At 38.4% G+C, this 23,110-nt stretch overlaps 1 protein-coding gene across 2 annotated transcripts in view; it reads right to left on the bottom strand.

Annotated features, from left to right (window-relative positions):
• The window catches only part of LOC101988693 (C-type lectin domain family 1 member A), a 27,651-nt gene extending 4,795 nt beyond the window's left edge, over positions 1 to 22,856 (bottom strand). For both annotated transcript variants that reach the window (XM_013354493.1, XM_026777106.1), the window contains exons 1-4: positions 22,626 to 22,856; positions 7,530 to 7,631; positions 6,039 to 6,215; positions 756 to 907 (exon numbers count right to left, since the gene is read on the bottom strand). In XM_013354493.1, the coding sequence (XP_013209947.1) occupies positions 756 to 907; positions 6,039 to 6,215; positions 7,530 to 7,631; positions 22,626 to 22,737 (543 nt within the window). In that variant the 5' untranslated portion in view covers positions 22,738 to 22,856. The remainder of the gene's footprint in view (positions 1 to 755; positions 908 to 6,038; positions 6,216 to 7,529; positions 7,632 to 22,625) is intronic.
• Between the last annotated feature and the right edge of the window lie 254 nt (positions 22,857 to 23,110).

Here is a 23,110-nt window from a genome sequence, read left to right as displayed (position 1 = left end):
CCCACCCCCCAACTCCATACCCTATATAAGTTGTACCCCATCTCTAATAAACTGAGGCTTCGACAGGAAAAAAAAAAAAGACAAAGCTACCTTTACAATTATACTAATGGTATACATTTCAAAACGATTCCCATGCATTTCCCTCCAAACGCTGTCCTGAAATTTGTAATAAGGAAAGAATGTTTTAAAAAAAAAAAAAAAAAAAAAAAAAAAAAATTATTGCTCAATTAGGCTTCAGAGACACCTAAATAAGTCACAACTATTCTTATATTTGCCTTGATCAACCTTCTGGAAGGAAGAGAAGGAGAAAAAGGAGGAGAAGGAGGAGGAGATGTGTGGATGTGTGTGTGTGTGTGTGTGTGTGTGCAATTTATGACAATTATTTGATGGAATATTTTTCAATTAAAAGATTTTTAATGTTTTTAATGGAAAGACAGGCAGTCATATTATCATTTTTCTTAGATTGCACCAATGTTATTCTTTTTCTACCCCATCTCAGGAAAAGAAGTTAGAACATTTTCTACTTGCCCATTGACAAAAGGGGTAGTCAACTGAGATATGAGCTAGTTCTCATATTTATGTGTAGTAGGTATTTGGGGAGAACACAGCTTTTATCCATTTCAGGGATAATTTGGAGCAATTGGAGTATGACTTGGTCTTCACTGTGAGAAAGAGTGGATCAGACACTTAACTCCTTAAGGTGTTCTTGCCCTGTTCTTTTAGGGGACTCCAAATACCGAGGCTCAGGCTCTTACCAGCTCTTCCTGTGTGCTTATCTTCAGCATGGTGGCATTTTCAGCCAAGCAGAAATATTCACAGCCCTGCCAGTTTTTACTCTCTTTATAGAACTGGTAACATTTGTCCTTATGCCACTTCCATGTTTCTGGGCAAGGGCTACATCTGTGTCCTTGGAAGAAAACAAACACACTTTGGTTAATTATCTTCTGCCTGGGTCTGCTATTTTTCCTCTTTTGGAAACAAACAGTGTTCGATATTCCAAAAACTAATTTACATCTCTTAGGTATTTGAGTGAACACCTGTGCTATCCACCCACTCCACCCTTGGAATGATCTATAGCTGGTGTTAAACATTCGGTGAAAATGAAAAGATAGTGCTTATATGAAGTACTGCATCTGGTGACGAATGACTGAAACTTCTGTGTTTCAGTGCAATGCAGAAAGTGGACAGAATATTCCTTCATGAGATGGCTCATATGATTATGCAATGGTTTGAATATAAAATTCCTCCCATAGACTCAGAAGCACTGGGGGTGTAGTTTTGAGATGGTGAGCTTTGGTGATGTGATTGGATCCTGAGAGCTCCGATATCGCCGATGGACTGATTTATTGATTGGTTTCAAATATGATGGCATTAATAGAAGGTGATGAAAATACTAGGGGCTAAGATAGAAATCAATCACTGGGGGATGTTCTTGGGGCTATATCAAATGTCTCTCTCTTTGCATATGCCCCTTTCTCTGCTTCAAGTATGGTGTGCATGATATAAGCTGTCCTGCAGTGGCTTTCATTGCCACCATGTGCTGAAACATCTGAAGCTAGAAGCTAAACAAGTCTTTCCTCTTTTCACATTGTTTGTCAGGTATTCTCAAGTGTAGGTTCCTTGTATTCTTCCTGCACAAGTGCAGTGTGTGTGTGTGTGTGTGTGTGTGTGTGTGTGTGTGTGTGTTTGTGTGTGCACGCGAGCGTTGGAGTGTGGGCACTTGCAAGCCAAACAAGTAAGCAAGTAAGTACATAAATTGAGAGTAAGATGGGATACATGGGTACTTGTTACATACATGAGTAGTAGTATCATGAGTATCATGGTAGTCAGGATCTTGCAAGTAAGTCATGTGGGAGGGGCATTTAATCATATCCATGGTTGTATCACTATTTTATTTTGGAGGCGATAGAGATTTGAACACTGTGTTACTTTAGGTTAAATACTGAGCCGTATTCTATGCTTTCTTGATGTGGGATGCCCCTCTGTATTCTTTGAATATGTTTTATTACCATTGGTTAATAAAGAAGCAGCTTGGGCCTATGACAGAATAAAGCAAGGTGAGAATTCCAAGCAGACAGAGGAGAAAAGAAGGTAGAGTCAGAGAGATGCCACATGGTTGCCGAAAGAGACAAATCCTGGAACCTTATCAGTAAACCAAGAGCTTCATGGTAAAATATAAAATAATAGAAATGGGTTAATTTAAGATGTAAGAGTTGGTTAATAAGAAGCCTAGGCTAACAGACTAAGCAGTGTTTTCATTAATACAGTTTTTCTATGTCTGGGTGGCCGAGAAACAAATGAGCAGCCTCCATCTACATTTTCTGACCTTCTGTTTTGAGACAGGTACTTAATAAATGATCCAGGTTATCCTTCAATTCATTTTCTATCCCTGTATTAATTTGAAATTGTAACCTTCTTGCCTTGGTAGCTGGGATTGCAGGCCTGTACTACCTTGCTTGACATGTGCTTAGATAGGGTTTCTGATAAAACACCGTGAGCAAAAAGCAAGCTGGGGAGAAAACAGTTTATTTTACTCAGTTCCATATAACAACTCATCGTCAAAAGCAGTGAAGTCAAGAACTAAAGAAAGGAAAGAAAGAGGTAGGAACCAAAGCAAAAGCCATGGAGAAATGTTTCTTCTTCGTTTACTCGGTCTACTTTCTTATATAACCCAGAATCCCAGCCCAGGGATGATACTACCCACCATGAGCTGGATCCTCCCCCATCTGTCACTAATTAAAGCCACAGCTGGTCTTTACTTTTCTCAATTGAGGTTCCCTTTTTTCATATAAAAAGGCTTGTATAAACCTATCAAGGGCAGCATGATTTTAAGAACAATTTAGTATTAAACTACTGCTAAAATGAATTACAATGGACATAGTGAATGAGAATCCAGCAAACACTCCTCATGCATACAGACGACCTCAGCTTTAACAAAGACACAAAGAACATAGCTTAGTGAACAGTGTTTTTAGTAAATGGTACTGGGAAAACTGATACTCATATGAAGAAGAATAAACTAGACCCATGTTTCTTGTCATATAAGAATATCAATTCAAAATGGGTCAAGGTCTTAAGTGTAAAAACAGGAACTGTGTCTCTTCTATGTCAAGGAAATAAAGAAGAAAAATCTGCCAAGACATTACTGTAGATAGAGATTTTGGATTAAAACTCAAAAGCTTAAACCACAGAAGAAAAAGTAGATAAATGTGATTCTATCAAACTGAGATGTTTCTACATTCATAGCAAAGGAAATAATAGCATGAGGAGACAACCTTCAGAGTTGAACAACATGTATGCAATCGACTCACATAGAAGAAAAAAATTCTAAATAGGCAATAAGCTCAACCCTAAAATAAGACCTCCAAAGAATCCAATAAAAAATGGGTAAATGAATACAGGAGGCATTCCCCCAAAAGACACACAAATGAAAACAAGTACACGAGAAGCTGCCCATTGTCACTAATCACTACAAAAATGCAAATCAAAGCCACAATGAAAACCACAAAATCCCAGAGTCACATTGACATTCAATTAAAAACTGGAAAATAACAAATGCTCAAAAGAAACATAGGAAGAACTCTTATACATTGTAGATAAAAATATAAATTAGTACAGACACTACAGAAAACAATGTAGAGATGTCTCAAAAAACCCAAACTATGACGAACATGTAACCTGGTAATCAGACTATTATGCATGTATTCAAGTGAAATGCAAATATGATACTAAATACATATATTCACTCCCACAGTTATAGTAGCCAAGAAATAGACTCTGCCAAATTGTCCATGGACTGATGAATAGATAAGAAATAAAGCACATATATGCAACAGGTACTATCAGCTATTGAAATACAATGAAATCATGTCTACTTACTTAAAAGTTCGTAGAAGTGGATAACATTGTGCTAAGTGAAAAGAACTAAGTATTTAAAGACAAATAGTATGTGTTTTCATTCATTTGTGGAAACAAAAGTAATAATTTCAAAGAAGAGATAATCAGGCAGGAAGGAGAGAGAGGAAAGTCAGAACGTGTTGTGTGAAACAAGAAGTGATACCATAGAACTAAGGACGCAGAAAGAGTCCTATGTTGTTCTGACTTAGTTTAACTTTACTTAAGCAACTGGAAAAATAAAAGTGAGGGGATAGAATAGTGGTTCAGCGGTTAATAATACCAGCTATTCTTGCATAGGACCTAGTCTAGATTCTCAGCACTCACAGTGAGTGGTTCAGAACTACCTGTAACTCCAATTCCAGAGGATCCAACACTCTCTTTTGATCCCCCCAAAGAGCACCAAGTATGCCCTTGATGCATAAACATGCATGCAGATAAAACACTAATGTATATAAAATCAAACAACTAAATCTAAAACACTTTTTAAAAGTACAAACAAATTTCCCAAGACACAGTACACATACACGTTGTATGTGCAAGCATAGATGCATGAGCATATTTCAGGGGAAATGCATGTTTTTGATCAGCTAGATGAATGTATGCCATGAAGAGGTGCTGCTTTCAGATGCTCTGTTCTAAGTATGTATGTAGAACTAGTGAAACAATAGTGGTCATAGAAATCTCAAACTGAGCAGGGACACTCTTTGTGAGATCCTCCTCTATGTCCCTGACTATGTAGAAGGCTTCATGTGCCAATAACTACAACATGGTGAATGCAGCAAGAATGCCTGTGTAGCAAGGCATCACTCTCAGGCAGGCCAGTCATTTTTGTCTGCTTGTTTCTGTTTGTTCTGTTGTTTTTTAATTTTTTTTTTAACACAGAGTCTCACTGTGTAGTCCTGGATACCCTGTAACTCACTCTGAAGACCAGACTGGTCTCAAACTCACAAAGATCTTCCTGTCTCTGTCTCCTGACTACTAGGATTAAAGGCATATGCCACCACTGTTTGGGTGGGTCAGTCAGTCATATGACACACGGAAAATCATCCAAAAATACGAGATAATTTTCTGTTTGTGTGTTTTTACTAGAATTTGAGCACATAGGATATTAGTCAATTTATATCTGTGACCCAGACTTTTTTCACAGCATGCATTCCTATCACCTTATATTTTTTTTCAGAGATACCTGGACTTTTTGTTAATGTAGAATCCAAAAAAAAAAAAAGTCTACGGGTCTGGTAGAGAAACAGAAAAGAGAGAATTATGGTAAATGACGTCACTTCTCACATGGAAAAAAACCATTTAGAGAAGTGTGCCTTGAGACACTGTTTACTGAGAAAATCATTCACTTTCTGTCTGCTTAAAGGGGAAGTAGTGTGGGCAGAGATGATGATGAAACTGTGGCACTTTATATTTCATAAAGGAGAAGTCAAGCAAAGCTGCAAAATGATGTAGATTTCTTCCTATGCTTGTGTGGTAGAGAGGGCAGAGGACAGGGCTGACTTGAATAGAGTGTACGAGGATGAAACTTTTAGAACGGGAGGATAGAAAGAGTGGGTGGTGGTGGAGTGTGTAGGGACACTGAGGCGATGTTTGCAGTTAGCATCAGAGGTAGTTTGGGTTTGCCCATTACTGTCATTGTCTTTACCCTTGATTCTTTGTAAGCTTCCTATTCTTGACAGAGAAAAAAGTCAGAGTGAACAAAAACAACTGTGATTTATTTCAAGTTCTCCGAATTTTGAAACGAATCCCCGCATGAGTCTAAATATTGAGAAATTGTAGTTAAAACTTCCCCAACACTTTCATTGTGCCTGATCAGTGTGTGCTGATGACCAGTATGTGCCAGTGTAACTGAGGCACGTCCCTGTGTTTAGTTGATGATGGTGCTGTTTAGGTTATTCTAAATTAACTACTTCTCCTGTTTTAAATGTCAAAATTTGAAGAATCCCTTCCCATACGGTGACACGGATGTGTGTAAGCAATTATAACCCAATGTCTGATCATGATTATGCAGCTCAAACTGTTTATTAAGATGGAAGGAAAAGCACTTCTAAAAAATACATGGTTTTTGTTGCCCAGATGAGAAATTCAAGTCCAGATAGAACAGTTTTCATGGTTTGGGAAGACAGGGGCATGCTCACCTCCGCTTTTGTTGTAAAGTTCACGACACAGTTTTACAGCTACGTGCTGTAGAGTTTCTATGAGTCTCCTGTTCTGCATCTGGAGGGACTGCAGCTGTCGGGATACATTCCCCAGCCTTTCATCCTTTTCAGCGATGCTGTCCTGCTGGATATTGGAGAGCTGGTAGAACTGAAAAACTAAGTCATGTGACCAAGTCAGACTAGACAGCTCATTGCCTGTTTGCATTTCCACACAGTGGGGAGGCAATAAAGCACATAGCTTAACAACCTAAGTACCGAGAGCTCACCTTGCCACATCCAATGGCATAGTTTATTGTATCATCTCAGGTAAATATATATTATACACCTCTGTTGGAAAATATGAAGCCAAAATAGTGATTCTTAATTTCAGAAGCTAAGACCCAAATACTAAATTGTTTTAACTATTGAAGTATTTTATGCACAGCCAAACCTAAAACCAACCTAAAAATGTGAATATACTCATCTATTGACTATTTGTTATATTGAATATTAGAAAAATGGCATAATCCAGAGTTCATTTCATTATTACATTGGTCAGATCTCATTTCCATATTTTTGAGGACTTGCAGTTAGTGTATGTGAGGACAAGTAATATCTTTAGTGTCATTCAGCGGAAAAGAAATTTCAACACAGACTGAACTTCAGTTTTCTAAATCTAGAGAAATCTGTCATGAGTCATGAGAGCCACTTTACATTCCTAAGGAAAAAAGGTGACGACAAAATAGTGCTGTAACAAGATGATATAAATTTCAGGGTAGAGAGAAGTCATAGTATTTCTTTTTAATTTTTAAATTTAAGTTCATGAATGTAAACTTTTTGGTTTTTTGAGAGAGGATTTCTCATTTTTCCTTCAAAGAAAATCACTATATGACCCCCTGATCTGCACTGCTGTATGGCATTTGCCTGGGGTCACCATCAGCAGTTCAGGAAGGGGTTGTGTATTCTTACTGAGTAGATCTAGGAACACACTGTTGCTGCTTTGAAATGGAAGGTTTTTTTCCTTGTTTGATTTTTCACCCATTCCCCCCGCCCCAAGATAACTGAATCATTTCCCAGCCTTTCTGACAACTATAGAGACCCAGCTCTACTCTGCTCCTTGTGTAGAGGATGGATGAGCGCAGAAACCACTTTCCCTATATCAGTCCACTGCGCCACGTGTCCTCACAGCAGCCGCCAGAGCTGCGCCACCGGAGCAGGGGGTAAAGAGATCGACAGTGCACGCTCTCCAAAGTGGTGATTTACATACGGACATGTAAACTGATACACTACTTGTCTCCAACAGCATGTTTTCTTTGAACTGAAAAATGCTTGCTGTATTTCCATACTTCAACCCCTAGTCATTTAAACAGTTACCTTTAGAAAGAGGATAAGGCTCCAGAATTAGGATTTTAAGAAAGTCAAAGAAAGAGATTCTCCTCCTGGACAAATCAAGGAATCAGGAACCTCCCCCAGGGTAAAGTGCAGACTTACACACAAGGCCCAGGGCTGCAAGGCCGACAAGTAGCACCAAACACAAGGTCAGCAGGGTCAGAGCCACTGGGCGCCAAACTGAAGAGGGAGTCTCGTTCTCTGCTGGGAACAAAAAGAAACTAAGATTGGTTTTTAATTTTTCTCGGATTAAAGTCAGTCCAACACAAAAGTTGGAGAGCCTTTCAGATGCAAAATGAAGGCAGTCAGGACTTTACTCTCTGTCCTCAGAAATGCGGCCACAAAACCCACTTAGGCCTCACTTTTACATCTAGTTCATTCATAGGCCCCACCACTTCTGACCTCTCCCCGAGGCCTGCTGCACAGTCATTATGTATTATCATGAAATGTAAATGGTTGCTTTTAGAACCTTATAACTTGTCAAAACTCTGACCGTAGAGGCCAGGTATGGTGGCACACACCTTTAATCCCAGAAGGCAGGAAGTTCTCTGAGTTGAAGGCCAGCCTGACCTACGTAGCAAATTCCAGCTTTTCCAGGGTTACATTGTGAGACCCTGACTCAAAAACAAACAAATAAACAACAACAAAAAGACAAAAAGGAAAATGTGAGTGCTCCACCTATGTGTCTTTAGGGAAAAAAAATGACATTTTCATCATCAGAAATGATAGTTTGTTGTTTCTTTTTGGTTTTTCTTCCATTAGAATCCTAGTTTGTAAGAATGTTACATATTCATTTACCAGCCTTCCATCTTCCCCAAACTAAGTTAGAAAGGAACATAACCATCATATCTCATAGATGAATGTAGCTATTTCCAAGTTCATACCAGTCAAATAATGAACAAAAACAGAAAAAGAAATACTAGGGACTACCAGTATCCTCTTCTTGACTTTGTTCCCATGGGTTTGACCTGTCACAGTACAGTAGCCACTGTATCGCTAGGAGACCTTTCACCTGGTGAGATCATCTATTTGGGTTATGACCAAAGGCAGCTGACAGATTTGAACTCTCCTCCAGTATAGATAACATCTGGGCTTTGTGACTAGAAACCAAAAGTAGAGCCAGAAAACTAATTAAGAATTCAAGTCAGGATCTAAAACAGGAAATAAACATATACAAGTTCGTGTCTGGAAACCCAGTCACACTGGCCAGGGAGTTAGGCATACCATCTTCACTCTCCCTCCTGTCCTCCAACTCCAACTTCCAATCTTATCCCCAATTCTGTAGCAGACCACTGACTATGGCCCATCTTTCCTTGGCCTTCTCATATTGACCCCCACACATTGATAGTGGGAGACTTTATTTATCTCACACTCACTAATACACAGGTCAGCAAGATAAAACTAAATAACCAAAAAATGCTGATGATTAACAACATCATAAACAAAATGAATTTAACAGATATTACAGAAACTTGCACCCAAACACACACAGATATGCAAAATATACCTCCTTCTCTGTAGTGTAGCTTATAGAATTTTATTCCAAAGTTTACCATATACTAAGACACAAATCAAGTCTCAACAGATACAAGAAAGTTGAAATAACACCCTGTATCCTATCTGACTACCATGGATTAAAGCTAGATAGTAATAACAACAGAAACAACACAAAGCTTACAAACTCATGGAAACTGAACAATTCATTACTGAATGAAAAATTAAGCAAGACAGAAATTTAAAAAGAAATTAAACAGATTTTAGAACTGAATGAAAATAGAAACACAACATACCCAAACTTATAGAAAATAATGAATGGTTGGTTCTAAGAGGCAAGCTCATAGCACTAAGTGACCACAGAAAAAAATTGGAGAGATCATATATTAGTGATTTAGTGATATGCTTAAAAGCTCTAGAACAAAAAGAAGTAATAACACCCAAAAGAAACAGACAACAAGGAACAATAAAACTCATGGATAAAAATCAATAAAATAGAAACAAGAAGCATTTTTTTAAATCAATAAAACAGAGTTGATTCTTTGAGAAAATCAATAAGATTGATAAACACTTATCTAAATTAATTAAAGGTGATGGAGAAAGATTCAAAATAACAAAATTAGAAACAATGTGAGGACATAACAACAGATACCAAGGAAATCCAGAGAATCGTAAAGAAATACTTTAACAACCCATATATTACCAAGTTGGAAGAATCTAAAAGAAATGAATGATTTTTCTTGATATATATGACCTATCAGAGTAAATCAACATCAGATAAGCAATGTAAACAGATTTATAACCTCTAGTGAAATATAGCCAGCCATTAAAAGACTCTCAGCCAAAAAAAGAAAAAGAAAAATCTAACTATTATATTCCTCAACTTATTCTACAAAATAAAAACAGAGGGGACACTAGCCAATTCCTTTTGCCAGGTTATAGTTGTATAGTTGCCCTGATATCTAAACCACATAAAGACTCAACAAAGAAAGAAAATCACAGAACAGTGGTCCTGCTGAACATAAATGCAAAGTTTCTCAATAAAATACCTGAAAACTAAAATCAAGAACACATTAAAAAGATCATCTACCATGATCAAGTAGGCGTCATCATAGAGATACAGGAATGGTTCAATATACATAAATCAAGAAATGTTATCTACCATATGAAAAACAAAAACCACAAGGTCATCTCATTAGATGCAGAAAAGACCTGTGACAAAAAAATCCAACACTCCTTTATGGTAAAAGTCATGGAGAAAATGGGGAAGGGATGTAAGAAACAAAACTCAAATTAAGATGTGATTTACAGCAAACCCACAGTCAACATCAACCTCAGTGAAGAAAACCCAAAGCACTTCCACTAAAATCAGAAACAAGACAAGGTTGTCCACTCTCTCCATATCTGTTCAGTATAGTACTTGAATTCTTAGCTAGAGCAATAAGACAACTAAAGGAGGTCAAGTGAGCATAATTAGGAAGGAAAGAAGTCAATATATCTTTATTCATCAATGAAGTGATAGTAGTCATACATGCCACTAAAATTTCCCCCAGCCAACTCCTACAGCTGATAAACACTTCAGAAAAGTACAGGATGAAAAACTGAAGTATAAACCCAGTTTATATACAAAAGAAAAAGAGATGGAGGAAGAAATCAGGGAAACAATACCTTTCACAATAGCCTCAAAAAAAAAAAGATATATTGGTGTAGTTCTAACCAGGGAAATAAAAGACTTGTACAATAAAAACTTTAAGACACTGAAGAAAGAAATTGAGAAAGGCATTAGAAGAAGATCTCCCATTCCCATGATTAATGTGATTACTAGATTTCAAACTTTACTACAGAGATATAGGAGTGGAAAAAAACAAGGTATTGGCACAAAAACAAATACAGATCAATGGAATCAAGTTGAAGACCGAGACATAAATCGATACACCTATGGACACTTGAGTTTTTATAAAGCCAGAAATGCACACAAGAAAAAGACAGAATCTTCAACAAATGGTCTGGTCAAATTGGACAAGTGCATGTAGAAGAATCCAAAAAGATCCACACTTATCACACTGCACAAAAATCCACTCCATGCCAAGTGCATCAAAAAACTCAACATAAGGCCATATACACTAAGTCTGATAGAAGAGAAAATAAAAAATAATCTTTAACTCATTGGCACAAGAGAAGACTTTCTAAGCAGAACACCATTATCACAGGCATTAAGATCAACAATTAATAATCAGGACTTTATGAAACTTCATACTTCTGATTGCTTCTGCATGGCAAAAGACACCATTATTCAAAATGGTATTCTACAGAATAGGAAAATATTTTTACCAAATGCATGCCTATTAGAGTGATAATATCCAAATTATATAAAGACCTAAAAAACCCAGGCATAAAAAAATAATCTAATTAAAAAGTAGGATACAAAGCTAAACATAATATTCTCGAAAAAGGAATTCACAAATGACTGAGAAACACTTAAAGAAGTGTTCAAAATCCTTAGTCATTAGCAAGGCATAGATGAAAACTGCTTTGAAATTTCTTCATCCACCACTCAGTCAGAATGGCCAAGATTAAAAAAACAAATAACAGCTCATGTTGGCCAGCATGTGGGGTAAGAAGAATGCTTATTCTTTGCTTGTAGGAGTGTAACCTTCTACAGTCTTTATAAAATCAGTGTGGCAGTTCCTCAGGAATTTGAGAATAGATATAGCTCAAGATTCAGCTATACCACTCTTGAGCATATACCCCCCAAAAGGTTCATCTCACCACAGAGGTACTTCTTCAACCATGTTCATTGCTGTTTCATCAGCAATTGGAAACAACCCAAATGTCTATCATTGGATAAATGGATAAAGAAAATGTGGTATAATTAACAATGGATATTACTCAGTTTAAAAAATGAAATGAAATTTGCAAATAAATGGACAGGTCTAGGGAGAAAATCATTCTGATTGGATAACATGTATCTAGAAAGAAAAATGTGGTATGTGTTTATTTGCATGTGGGTGTTAACTTTTAAGTCTTAGATAAGCAAGCTACAATCCATATAACCACAGAAGTTTGGTATAGACTAAGGGAGTAGGTGGGAGGAATGACTATCCCTAGCAAGGGGAAATGGAATTAATAGTTAGGAATAGACAAGGTGGGGGGACTAGAACAGAAGTGTTAAATGCGGATGGAGTGGGAAGAGGGACCAGAGGAGACAACAAAGTGAGGGACAGCTATAACAGTTGAGGGATAATATGGAAACTTAATAGACTGGAAGCTTCCTAAAATATATACGCATATGAAAAAAATCTAAATAAAAATTACCAACTAATTGGGGAGATAGAGCTCCAACTGGAAATCTCTCATCACCAAATGAAGCTCCTAGTACCAGGAATGTGTTTTATCTGATAGAATTATTGGCTCAATAAATAACCCCAAACAATCCAGGCTATTGGTTGCTCTCCACATAATGATGGTAAGGCCATATTGCTGAAGACAATGCCTACACAACTCTGTTGAACATAGACAATTTGGGATAAAAAGTCCTATCTAAAGCCTTCTTCCCTATTGACTAGTGCATTTTTTTCTCCACAAAAGGAGAAAGGTAAGCACCAATAGCCCAGCTATAAACCATTTGATCTACAATGATGACATTTATGCAAGGTTCACTAGTGCAATAGTGGCACAAAGCTATGGCAGCAATCAACCAACATCTGATTGGATTTCAGGCCTACTTCATGTGATAGAACCCATCCCCAATAATGCTCAGATGGCTAAGAAACTGAGACAAGATAGATCAGAGATCTAGGGGGAAACTAAATATTACTATTCTGCTAAAAGAACATAGCTATTAAATGACTTCTACTGACATTCTGCTATACTCATAGATCTGTGACTTGCTCAGCTATCATCAGAGAAGCTTCCTCCTGCAACAGATAGGAACAGATACAGAGATCCACAGCCAGTATGCAAAGGATGGGACACCTTGGAACACTCAGTCCTAAATGGATGGCTCCATCAAATCCCTCCTTTCAGGGTTCAGGGAACCCTGCAGAAGAGGAGGCAGAAGGAACAGAGGACACCAAGAAAATAAGGAATTGTAAACGCAGCTAAACAAATGCACATATGAACTACAGACTATGGCAGCAGGCACAGGTCATGTGTGGGTCTGCACCAAATGGGATTCCAGCACTGAGATGAGAAGTGGATACATGTCCCCATCCTTACTGTCAATGACCATGTCAGAGGAGCTGCAGTGAGCAATAGAACTTATGGAGTGCAATTCACCAGAGAGCAAAGCTGTGATGGGTACATTCAGGAGAGGCAAAGCCCTGGGAGGATTGTTTCCAGCATTCCCTTTGCTTCCGCTGTGCTTCCTCCTGCTTAATGCTATCACAGGTCTACTGTATTTAGCATGGTAATTCACCTCATTACAATGTGAAAGGCTCCATGTATCTAGTATAGTGTAATTATTTCATGAGAAAATCCCACTCTTCACTGGGCAATTTACATGCAAGATCATAATGAAGATGAATGAGCAATGATGTTTAGTTGAATCAATGATTTAATTGAACTTTCTTAGTCACCCTAAAAGATACAGGTGGCTAAGACAATGAAGATGATTAGGGAAATGGTTTAGGTTTTTCTGTCAATTGTTCCAATAAGAGATACAAATAAGGCAAAAATAGGCTAGAAGTCACCTTCCCCTTTGTTAGATGTGAGGTTGGCAGAGGATAGAAAATAAGAAGAAGGAAGTTTCATGCATTATAGGCCCATGACTTCTGCCTGTGGAAAAACAGGCTGATGATCAAAGAAAACAATTACATCCCATACCCAAGGTTAGGCCTGAGTTCCTCGATCATGTAGTTTACGGAACAAATCACAGGTTTAGGTATTCACCTCAAAAAAGCAAAGTTGTGGAAAGAAATTAAATTATTATTGTGTGTAAATAGCCAACACAAAACAAGCTCAGAGCAACTTTGGGGGTTCTTTGTCTCATAAAATTTAGTCACGACATTTATTTTATTTCTTCTTGTTTTTCTTCTTCTGGTTCTTCATTTCTTGTTGTTGTTCTTCTTTCTCTCCTCCTTCTTTTCCTTCTCCTTTCTCCTCATCACTTTCCTCATCGTTTTATTTAGCTTACAGGTCCTTTGCATATACACTACAGCTTCCAGCTCTGTGTTTTTATGGGATTCCTATGTGTGTGAATGTATGTGTCTATGTGTCTATATGTGTTTCCTGTGCTCTTTGTTTGGATCCTTTTCTTATGTTTGTTTTCTCCTATTCCAATTTGTTTGTTTTGGGTTTTATTTTATCTTACCATTATTACTTAATGACTGTTTTCTAATGAGAGACAGAGAGGGTTTGGATTCATATGGGGGAGGGATGATTTCAAAGGAATTGGGAGAGGGCAAACTTTAATCAATAGGTTTTATGAGAAAAACCTATTTTTTTTTCTTTCTTTCTTTCTTTCTTTCTTTCTTTCTTTCTTTCTTTCTTTCTTTCTTGTTTTTGTTTTTTGTTTTTCCAAGACAGGGTTTCTCTTTATAACAGCCCCAGCTATCCTGGAACTCGCTTTGCAACAAGACTGGCCTCAAACTCATGGAGATCTGCCTGCCTCTGCCTCCCAAGTGCTGGGATTTAAAGGCGTGGAACACCATGCCCTGCCAAAATCTATTTTCAATAAAATTAAAATAGAAAGAAAGAATTACTTCTTTCTAGAGATATCCTAGAAATATCTCTAGGCACAATGATGTGACCTAGCTGCTGTTGTCAAAGTGAAGCATTAAAGGTAGCATGGACATCAAAAATATGGTGCCCATCCTGCAGTTAGGAAATATGTCAAAATTCAGAGAGAAGCCATGTGGGTGTATTTTACTTTATATTTTAAAATATGACTTATATCAATTGATATTAATCACATCAATATATAGCTCAAATTCTATTTAGAAGAAATTTAAAGTACTTTTCATAGATTACAGCAATTTCATTATGATTTAACCTGATTTAATGACTTCTAGAAGCTTTACTGCAATTAAGATAAAATCCCAGAATACACTCCTTCTTAGTCAGTTCCTACCCTGCTCTTTTATCCAGAGTCCTGCTGTTGAACTAATAGAACCCTTCTGTTGTGTCCTTGCAACCCTTAGACTATCTCTACCTCAGTTCCTTGTGTTCTCCCTGCTTCTGCTTCTGCAACCACGCCTCCAGGATGGAATGGTAATGACTTCTGCTTCTGCAACCACGCCTCCAGGATGGAATGGTAATGAACTTGCCAGCTTCTCTTTTTCCTGGATGTTGTTTTTCTCTCTAGCAATTTTTCTTGTGGATGCAAGTCTAAAGCTTCTGAATTCTCCCCCAAATTTTCCCAAGAATGTTGAACTATCTCTCTAGGGACAACTTCCTCCTTAAAAGAGATTTTACACAAAAATACGCTGCCTGGGAGGTGCTTAATTTGGGTTTGGCTTTCTTGTAGTTTGGGTTTTGGAGGAGAATTCCTTTGCTCTCTTGTGTGGTGTGTTTATAAAGAAGTGCGGATAGGCCAAAGAATGACATAAACATCCCAGGAATGCTGAGAACACCATCTTCCTGAGTCGCCCAATATTGTTATGCTATAAAAGTCTAGAGTGCCATTGTCAAGTTTTGAATATAAAGCCTTTTGTTGTTCCATGAAACTTGGCAGATGAAGAGTATTGTCACACTTGTTTAGTTATTCTTCATCCGGCAGCAGAGGAAGGCTCTGTACTCCCACAAATGAAGAGCACACAGGAAAAGAATCAGATATCACTTAATAAAGGCCATAGGTAGACCCCTCCCCAAAGGACAAGGCATCTTAGAAGCTGGGAAAGAAACAGAATTTAACTTCAGCAGTTTTTAGAAGGCCACGCTGGATATTTGTGGCAGAGCTAGGATGAACTCATTATGCTTAGCCCTGTACTTTGTGCATTCCTGGTGAAATAGGAATCTAAGAGAAACATGTCTACTGATGTGCACAATATTTTAAAGACTGCTTTCTGAGCCTTTCACACCATTGCACTCTTGACAGATTTCAAGAATGGAGCATTTCTAGCCCATCTCTGCCTTTGGGATCTATTTTTAGATTTAAATGTTGTCTTTTCTGGAACACCTTTTCTTTTCTTTTTTTCTTTCTTTCTTTCTTTTTTATTCATTTATTTTATTTTTTAAATTTATTTATTTATTAAAGATTTCTGTCTCTTCCCTGCCACCGCCTCCCATTTCCCTCCCCCTCCCCAAATCAAGTCACCCTCCCTCCTCAGCCCAAAGAGCAATCAGGGTTCCCTGCCCTGTGGGAAGTCCAAGGACCACCCACCTCCATCCAGGTCTAGTAAGGTGAGCATCCAAACTGCCTAGGCCCCCACAAAGCCAGTACATGCATTAGGATCAAAAACCCACCTTTTTTTTTTCTTAGTTGTCACCTCTCCATGAATCTGTGAGGTTGATGTCTTTTTGTGTGTGTCAAGTAACACCAGAGAGAGAATTAGATTATCTTTTAGATCGACTTTCATCCTCTCTGCATGTAAGCATGGAAATGATGCTAACCTTCCTATTGTTTACAAAGGAGAGCAGATGGTTGACCTGGGTATTCTTGCCACAGGGGATGACTAGGCAGGAATCAGGCTGAAGAATTGACATCTAATAATACAATATTTCAGAATATCAATGAGTTTCTAATCTGTAGTGAAATGCACTTGCGTTCTTAAGTAAGCTATGAGTAAGTTCATTTTATAACCTAATAAAGTTATTTGATTACTGAAATATAGTTTAAATATAAAATCACCAAGCCAGGCATGATGGTACATGTCTCTGATCTCAGTACTTGGAAAACTGGGGAGAAAGGATTGCTGTGAGTTGGCAACCCTCAGAGGCCACATGGTGAGCTCAGGATCAGCCTGGGATGCTTAGCAAAATCCAACAAACAAAAACTACTGATGGCTGCTAAAATTCTTATATGACCAACATAAATGTCTTAAATAAATTTTCTCATCTATTTTCAAGAACACTCTCTAGAGATTATTATTCTATTTTGCATGTGGGCAACATTTTGCTCTGGGGAATGTTCACTATCCTATAGAGAAAAGCAGAGCCACTGTTAATAATAGTGACTGTATTGTATATACTGTTGTATTTGCTTGAAAGCCTCCCCAAGTTATTCAAGTGTATAACTCCACTTAATCCTTGTTTAGATAGGAATATAGTTGTCCATTAGTTTCTTTCTTCGTAAGTATGTGCAGAGAGAAACAATGGAGCCTGAAGCGCAATCCACTGAACACTGTCAATCATAACCCTTCTCTTAACTTCTTACATTAATATTTCACCTTTTATGTAAATTCGATTTAAAATTATAAAAGGCCGCAGTGTCTGAGGATTTGTAACTTCTCATTTCTACATTACAAATTGTCTGTAGGGATTATAAAGCATTCTTCTCCATTTTTCCAAAAAGATTAACTTCATAAAGTACAAAGGATAAAATGATTTTTTTTCTCACAGAAAAAAAAATTGTTTTCCCCAAATCATTTTAGAACAAAATGTATTAGAAAGGGCTCCACACTACCGGTTCTATTTTTAAGCCTTTGTTCCTTTCTCAAATTCTCTGCATCCATTTCTTCCCCTGAGGACTTCCACTCTTCAGTTGAATAATTCTTCTTCGTAACAATATTTGTCATGATTCTCAATTTATGCTAAACTAAACCCTAATCCAAAATTAGTGCCATATTTTTTCCTCCAAGTTCTTATTTGTTTTAATTTTGTCTGCCTTTTGTACCAGGCTAGTTGTTCCTTTATGATGTCACCTCCACACTGTTGTCCACAGAGTAGAAAAGTCACCCAATGTTCCAGTTTGCACTTCTGGCAAATCCAGGCTGAGCCTTGTAGATCTGGGGAAACTGACACCTTCTCTTTAGGATGCACAGAGCAAACAATCATCTGTTTAGTTCTGAGTGCCTTCTGCGGTCTCCAACATGTCTTCGATAACACTAAGTATTTTTCTTGTAACTGCCGATTTTGATTATTTTTGTGGTTTCAATTACCTCATAAAAACGTAAATAGAGCCTCCCCAGTGTCTACCATAGTGTTTCATATTTAGTGAGTATGGCCTAAAAGATGTGTGAGACCATAGAGTTGTGACTTGTGCCTTATTGCTTCAATGCAGATGTGTAAAAATGAAACTAAAAAGTCGAAAAAGATTACAACAATATTGCAATAATAAGAGTAGAACAAAACAGAACTCGAATTGATTTTCAAATGTGCTTTTTTTAAGTATCATTAATTGAGGTGTTTTTTTTTTTCCTTTTGGTAGGATAGCATTCCCACTTCAGTGGGTATCTTGGTGGTTCTGTGAAATCATTCCCTTACTCTTGATGTTGTTTAGGTGGATTGGCCATCCTGGGCTTCTTTTCTGTTTACAGTGTCTTTAGAATCTCTCCCACCTCAGAAATTAAATTATAAATATCATCACTCAATCTTGTGGCACCTTGCAATAACAAACTATTCTTTCTTCAAAGAAGAGAAAGAAATGAAATAGGAAAATGATAGATATTTTCATTTCATCATCAGCCTGTTTTTTCCACATTGCTATGAAATAAGCAATAGCCTGACCAGTGTGGTGGCACACAGCTATGATCCCTGCTCTTGGGAGGCTGAGAAAGGAAACATTTGAGGTGCAGATCATTTTTAGCTGTGTAGAGAGTTTCAATCTTAAAAAAAAAAAGATGATTATGATGTTAAATAAACTTCTATTTTTCTCCTGATTGTTGAAATAACAAACTGTGCTTAGTCTCCTCTTAAATGATCTGCAGTGTTTATTATTTTTAGCATTCCATGATTGCTTGATATGGACTTCTCCACTACTGTAAGTTTATTCTCCCTGTGCTCCAATGCTTCTTTCCATCAGTCCTGCTTCCAAGGTCTCTATTACTACTTCCTAGTAACCTCCCATTGGCCTATCTTGTTCTCCTGGCCCTGTGGCTGATACGCCCTGGCTTCTCTCCTTGCCAGTCCATTTTGTTTTCTAGATTTATGGTTTAATCTTTCCTCCCTTGGTGATCTGATTTGCTCATATCAATTTTTAATTTTTATTCATATAACTTAGACGATTTAGTCATGTTCATGCTACTGATTACTACATATATATTTAGCCCAAAAGTTTTAGCCTGAACCCACATTCTTCAGATATATGTGTATTCACACAATTTCAAATACATTTCACCTTGCAGACCCTTGAACTCAGGCTGAATTCGTCACCCTTTGGTTCTTCCTGTAATTTTTTTGCAGGTCATGACACCACATCTGGCAATACTCAATCAACCTTTGACTGACTTCTTTTTCCTAGTTCCTCATAGGCAACCAAAATCATTCCTTGAAGCTCCTCCCCTCAATGTCTATCCAATTGCCCTCTCCCTCTCCTTCCTAGTTTTCTTCCTTAGTTGAGGATTCTTACCTCTACCTGGAGTACTAATAAAATAGACTTTGCTTCATCCAGGTCCACGAATTCTCCTTTAGTCCCTCCTCAACATAGCCTACAGATACTTCTAAGAACACATCATTTGTCTTTCTGTCTCTTTCTCTCCCCCACTGATTTCATTTTAACTACAGAACAGAACTAAAACACTTCAGATGGCCTAAAAGACCCTTCTTGGCTCTCCAGATCTGCTCCCTATAGCCACCCCTCAGCCCTGCAACTCAGTTATACTTATGACACACAGTTCTCTGACAACAAAGCATTCATTAAAATCCTCCTTATTTTTGTTTCATAAGTCTCTCTCTGTAGAGCATCCTCAAGTCTGAACACTCCCACTCCTGGTTCTTTATACTATAGAAAATCCCAAGATCAACTCAATGCAACAACCACTCTCTCTAGATCTTTCTGGGTCTCTTTTAGCCCCATAGACATGAATGACCAGGCTTTCATGTGTCTCTGCACACACTCCAAGATGGTATGTTATATCTAAAGCTGAGCTGAGAACCAGCTTCCCTCATAGCTCATAGCTGAGCATCTATCATATTATGCACTGTGTGGCTGGCCTTTGCTAACCTGACTGAACTTGTGGAAATTGTGTGAATAATTATTTCTTTTTGACTTTCTGTCTTCTTAACTGTCTTGGTATTTTTATACAAGCATGACTATTATATGAATAACATTAAAATCTCAAAATTACCTAAGTGTTTATTCCTATTAGTTCAAATGAAACAGTTTTAAAAAAAATGCCTACTCATATTCTGCCACAGCATTATATTGAATCTGAAATTGCCAGAAAAAAATAAATATGATTTCTACTGCTGTTTCTATAGCAGAGGTGTATCAAATGTGTTTTCTTAAGAAAGTTCTTGTGGCATTCCTCTAAATATTTGCCTATCTCAAGAAGAAATCAACATATCACACAGGAAGCCTCTTCCAGATGTTTGACTCTGAGTCATTTACTTGTAACCTTCTCTCCCACTGTTCCAATTTCTGCTTCTTTCAAAGAGGCTGCCAAATGTTGTACCCAGTGTTTCATCTTGCCCCACCTCTGTCTCCACCCTTTAATCTCGAGGTACTGATTTGTACACACTGTTCCTGCTTAAGCAGGCCATTAGTCCGTCTCTAGGCTAAGGTGGAAAACAAAATCTCACATGGTCCTCTTGAGACCACGGCCCTATGAACTAATTGTTCATGAGACAGTTTGGAGGAAGGCCTTTCCAGCCCTGCCTGAAGCGTCACCCACATCCTCCAGCATCTCTCCTCCCTCTGTAACTATTTAGCTCCAGGTCAAGGAAGCTGGAAATCCCCATTATCCTTTAAGCAGCTCTTTGTGTGGTTTAGTAGGAAACCAGTAGGCATCAGGAGAACAATCACTTATAAAAAAATTATTTTTATGTACATTTGTATGGAATGACTTTATGAAGGAAAAGGAGGGACCCTGAAAGTTATTTGATAAAAGAGAGAGCAGTACAAAAATGTGTCCTGATTTACAGAAGTAAAGAAATCCCGGATCTGGTCACAAGGAAAAATAAACGTCTTGAAGACACAGCCAGGAATTAGGTTCCACTGATGGAAAGTGACGCAAAAGTGTTAAACAGAGCCGGGCGGTGGTGGCGCACGCCTTTAATCCCAGCACTCGGAAGGCAGAGGCAGGCGGATCTCTGTGGGTTCGAGACCAGCCTGGTCTACAGAGCTAGTTCCAGGACAGGCTCCAAAGCCACAGAGAAACCCTGTCTCGAAAAAAAAAAAAAAAAAAAAAAAAAAAAAAAAGTGTTAAACAGAACACTCCAGGAATTTGCAAAGGATGGAATATTGAGGGAAACGTTTTTAGAGTGTCTGTCTTGGTCATTCTTTATATTCTTGTATGCCTTGTAAAGTTGTGTTACATCTGTTCATTGCTAGCTGAAGTTAATATGAGCAGATGTGCATAAGGTACTTAAAGTAATCCTGGGCACAACGTATGCATTAAAATCCACCTCCCATCATTGATGTCTTAATAGCAATGAAACCAAAGCCCCAAGAGACTAAGATCCCACAGTGGTAAGTGGCTTACTTGGTATCAGAACCTGAACGTGCAGCTTGCTATCCATTTGTGCTACGGGATGGGGTATTTGCTCTAGAACAAAGTCATGTGTCTGCGGTAGACCAACCAGAAAAGGCCCCCAAGTCCTTGTGTGAATTATAAAAATGACGGGAAAAGGAAAAATGTTACTCTGTCATAAGGCAAATAACAGTAAAGAAAATAGTAAGACATAAACTAAATCAAATGTCTTGTAAATATGATTCAATCATGTCCGTATTCTAAGCTCAACAGAGTAAAGGGGACAGAATATGGTGATGCACGCTTATAATCCAGCTATTGGGGAAACAGAGATAAGAAGGTTGCCAGTTTGACGTCAGTGGATGATATAGTGAGACACTGCTGTCTCACACTGATTAGAGGGAGCCCACGGTGTTGCTCAGTGTTATTCTGTTGCCTTTCATGAGGAAGGCCCTATGATCGAAAAGAAAGGTCTGGGTTGGGGGCAGGTGCGAGAAATTTAATGCAAATGAATCTGAGCTCCCTATTTAGGTTACCAAATCGTTGAATTTCAGACCTAAGAGGACACATTAAGAAGAATTTACTTCTGTTGCCCATGATATCACAGAGGATGTAACCAATACCTGAAGCTAACATGACTGCTCCAAAGTCTTGCAGATTCAAGATGTAGAAATTCTAACAGATACCCACGTTAATTAACCCGCTTGGAAATTTCTCCCTTAAAGTCAAGAGTTAAAAACTCACCACTCCCGCCACCATCCCCCACCGCCCCCGCCACTTAAAATGTTCATTTTGATTAACCCAAATTTCCAAATCACATCACAGGTGACAATCCGCATGGACAACAACAACCAGCCTGATTTGGCCTTTGCGAGCAAGGAAAAGGAAACAGATGTTTCTTTAAGGTATAATCTCATCTTTCCCTGCTATACCTAATTGTAAAATCCATATGCCTCCTTGCAAACTGCTAAACCAGCAATAGCATGTTAGAGAATCAGACCCGTGTGTGTATTAACATTTTCAAATGTTACATACGTGCAGACAAGTCGTGGGAAGTGCAGATCACCCTCATTATAAGCCATGGGAAGATTCCCTCCCTTCCCTCTGCTTTGCACATGCCTAGGAAAAGGGCCTCAGTTCAAGAATTTCTTCAGGGCACTGGTCTGCTTGGACTCTAGAAGACAGGAGTAAGTACCTGAATGCCTCGGATCTGCACGTCTGGTGACAGTGGAAGCTCCAGAATACAGGCTTATGCTGGTGTCATCATCATCGAGCATATCCCTCGTGCTGCTGTATTTGGCCTGCATCCTGATTCCTGCAGAGCTGCGGGGGCGATGTGTTCAGATTGCTCCAGGCTGTTTGTCTAACTTCAGAAACCTCAGGAAACCAGTTACTGAGAGGCATTCCTAATGGTCTCTCTCCCTGCAGGCAGCAGGGGAAGCCTATGACTCCAGTTCCTGCGTGGAGAAGCCCAGCCCCTCCCCTGTGAGCTTGTACTCAGAATGCCAAGTTGGTCTGGCTGAGGGGAAATCGCTGTGTTTTCTGGCTGGGCGGTCCCTGAACAGTTATTATAATAGCTGCATTTTTTCAGACCACGTGTGTATCTGTTTACAAGTCTTTCAGTTGCAAGCTGCGGATGACAAGCCCTCACCGTAGTACTCTGACACTAAAGCATAATCA

This window comes from Microtus ochrogaster, unplaced genomic scaffold, assembly GCF_000317375.1.
Source record: "Microtus ochrogaster isolate Prairie Vole_2 unplaced genomic scaffold, MicOch1.0 UNK46, whole genome shotgun sequence".
Lineage (NCBI taxonomy): Eukaryota > Metazoa > Chordata > Mammalia > Rodentia > Cricetidae > Microtus > Microtus ochrogaster.
This window is presented reverse-complemented; position numbering and strand designations above follow the sequence as displayed.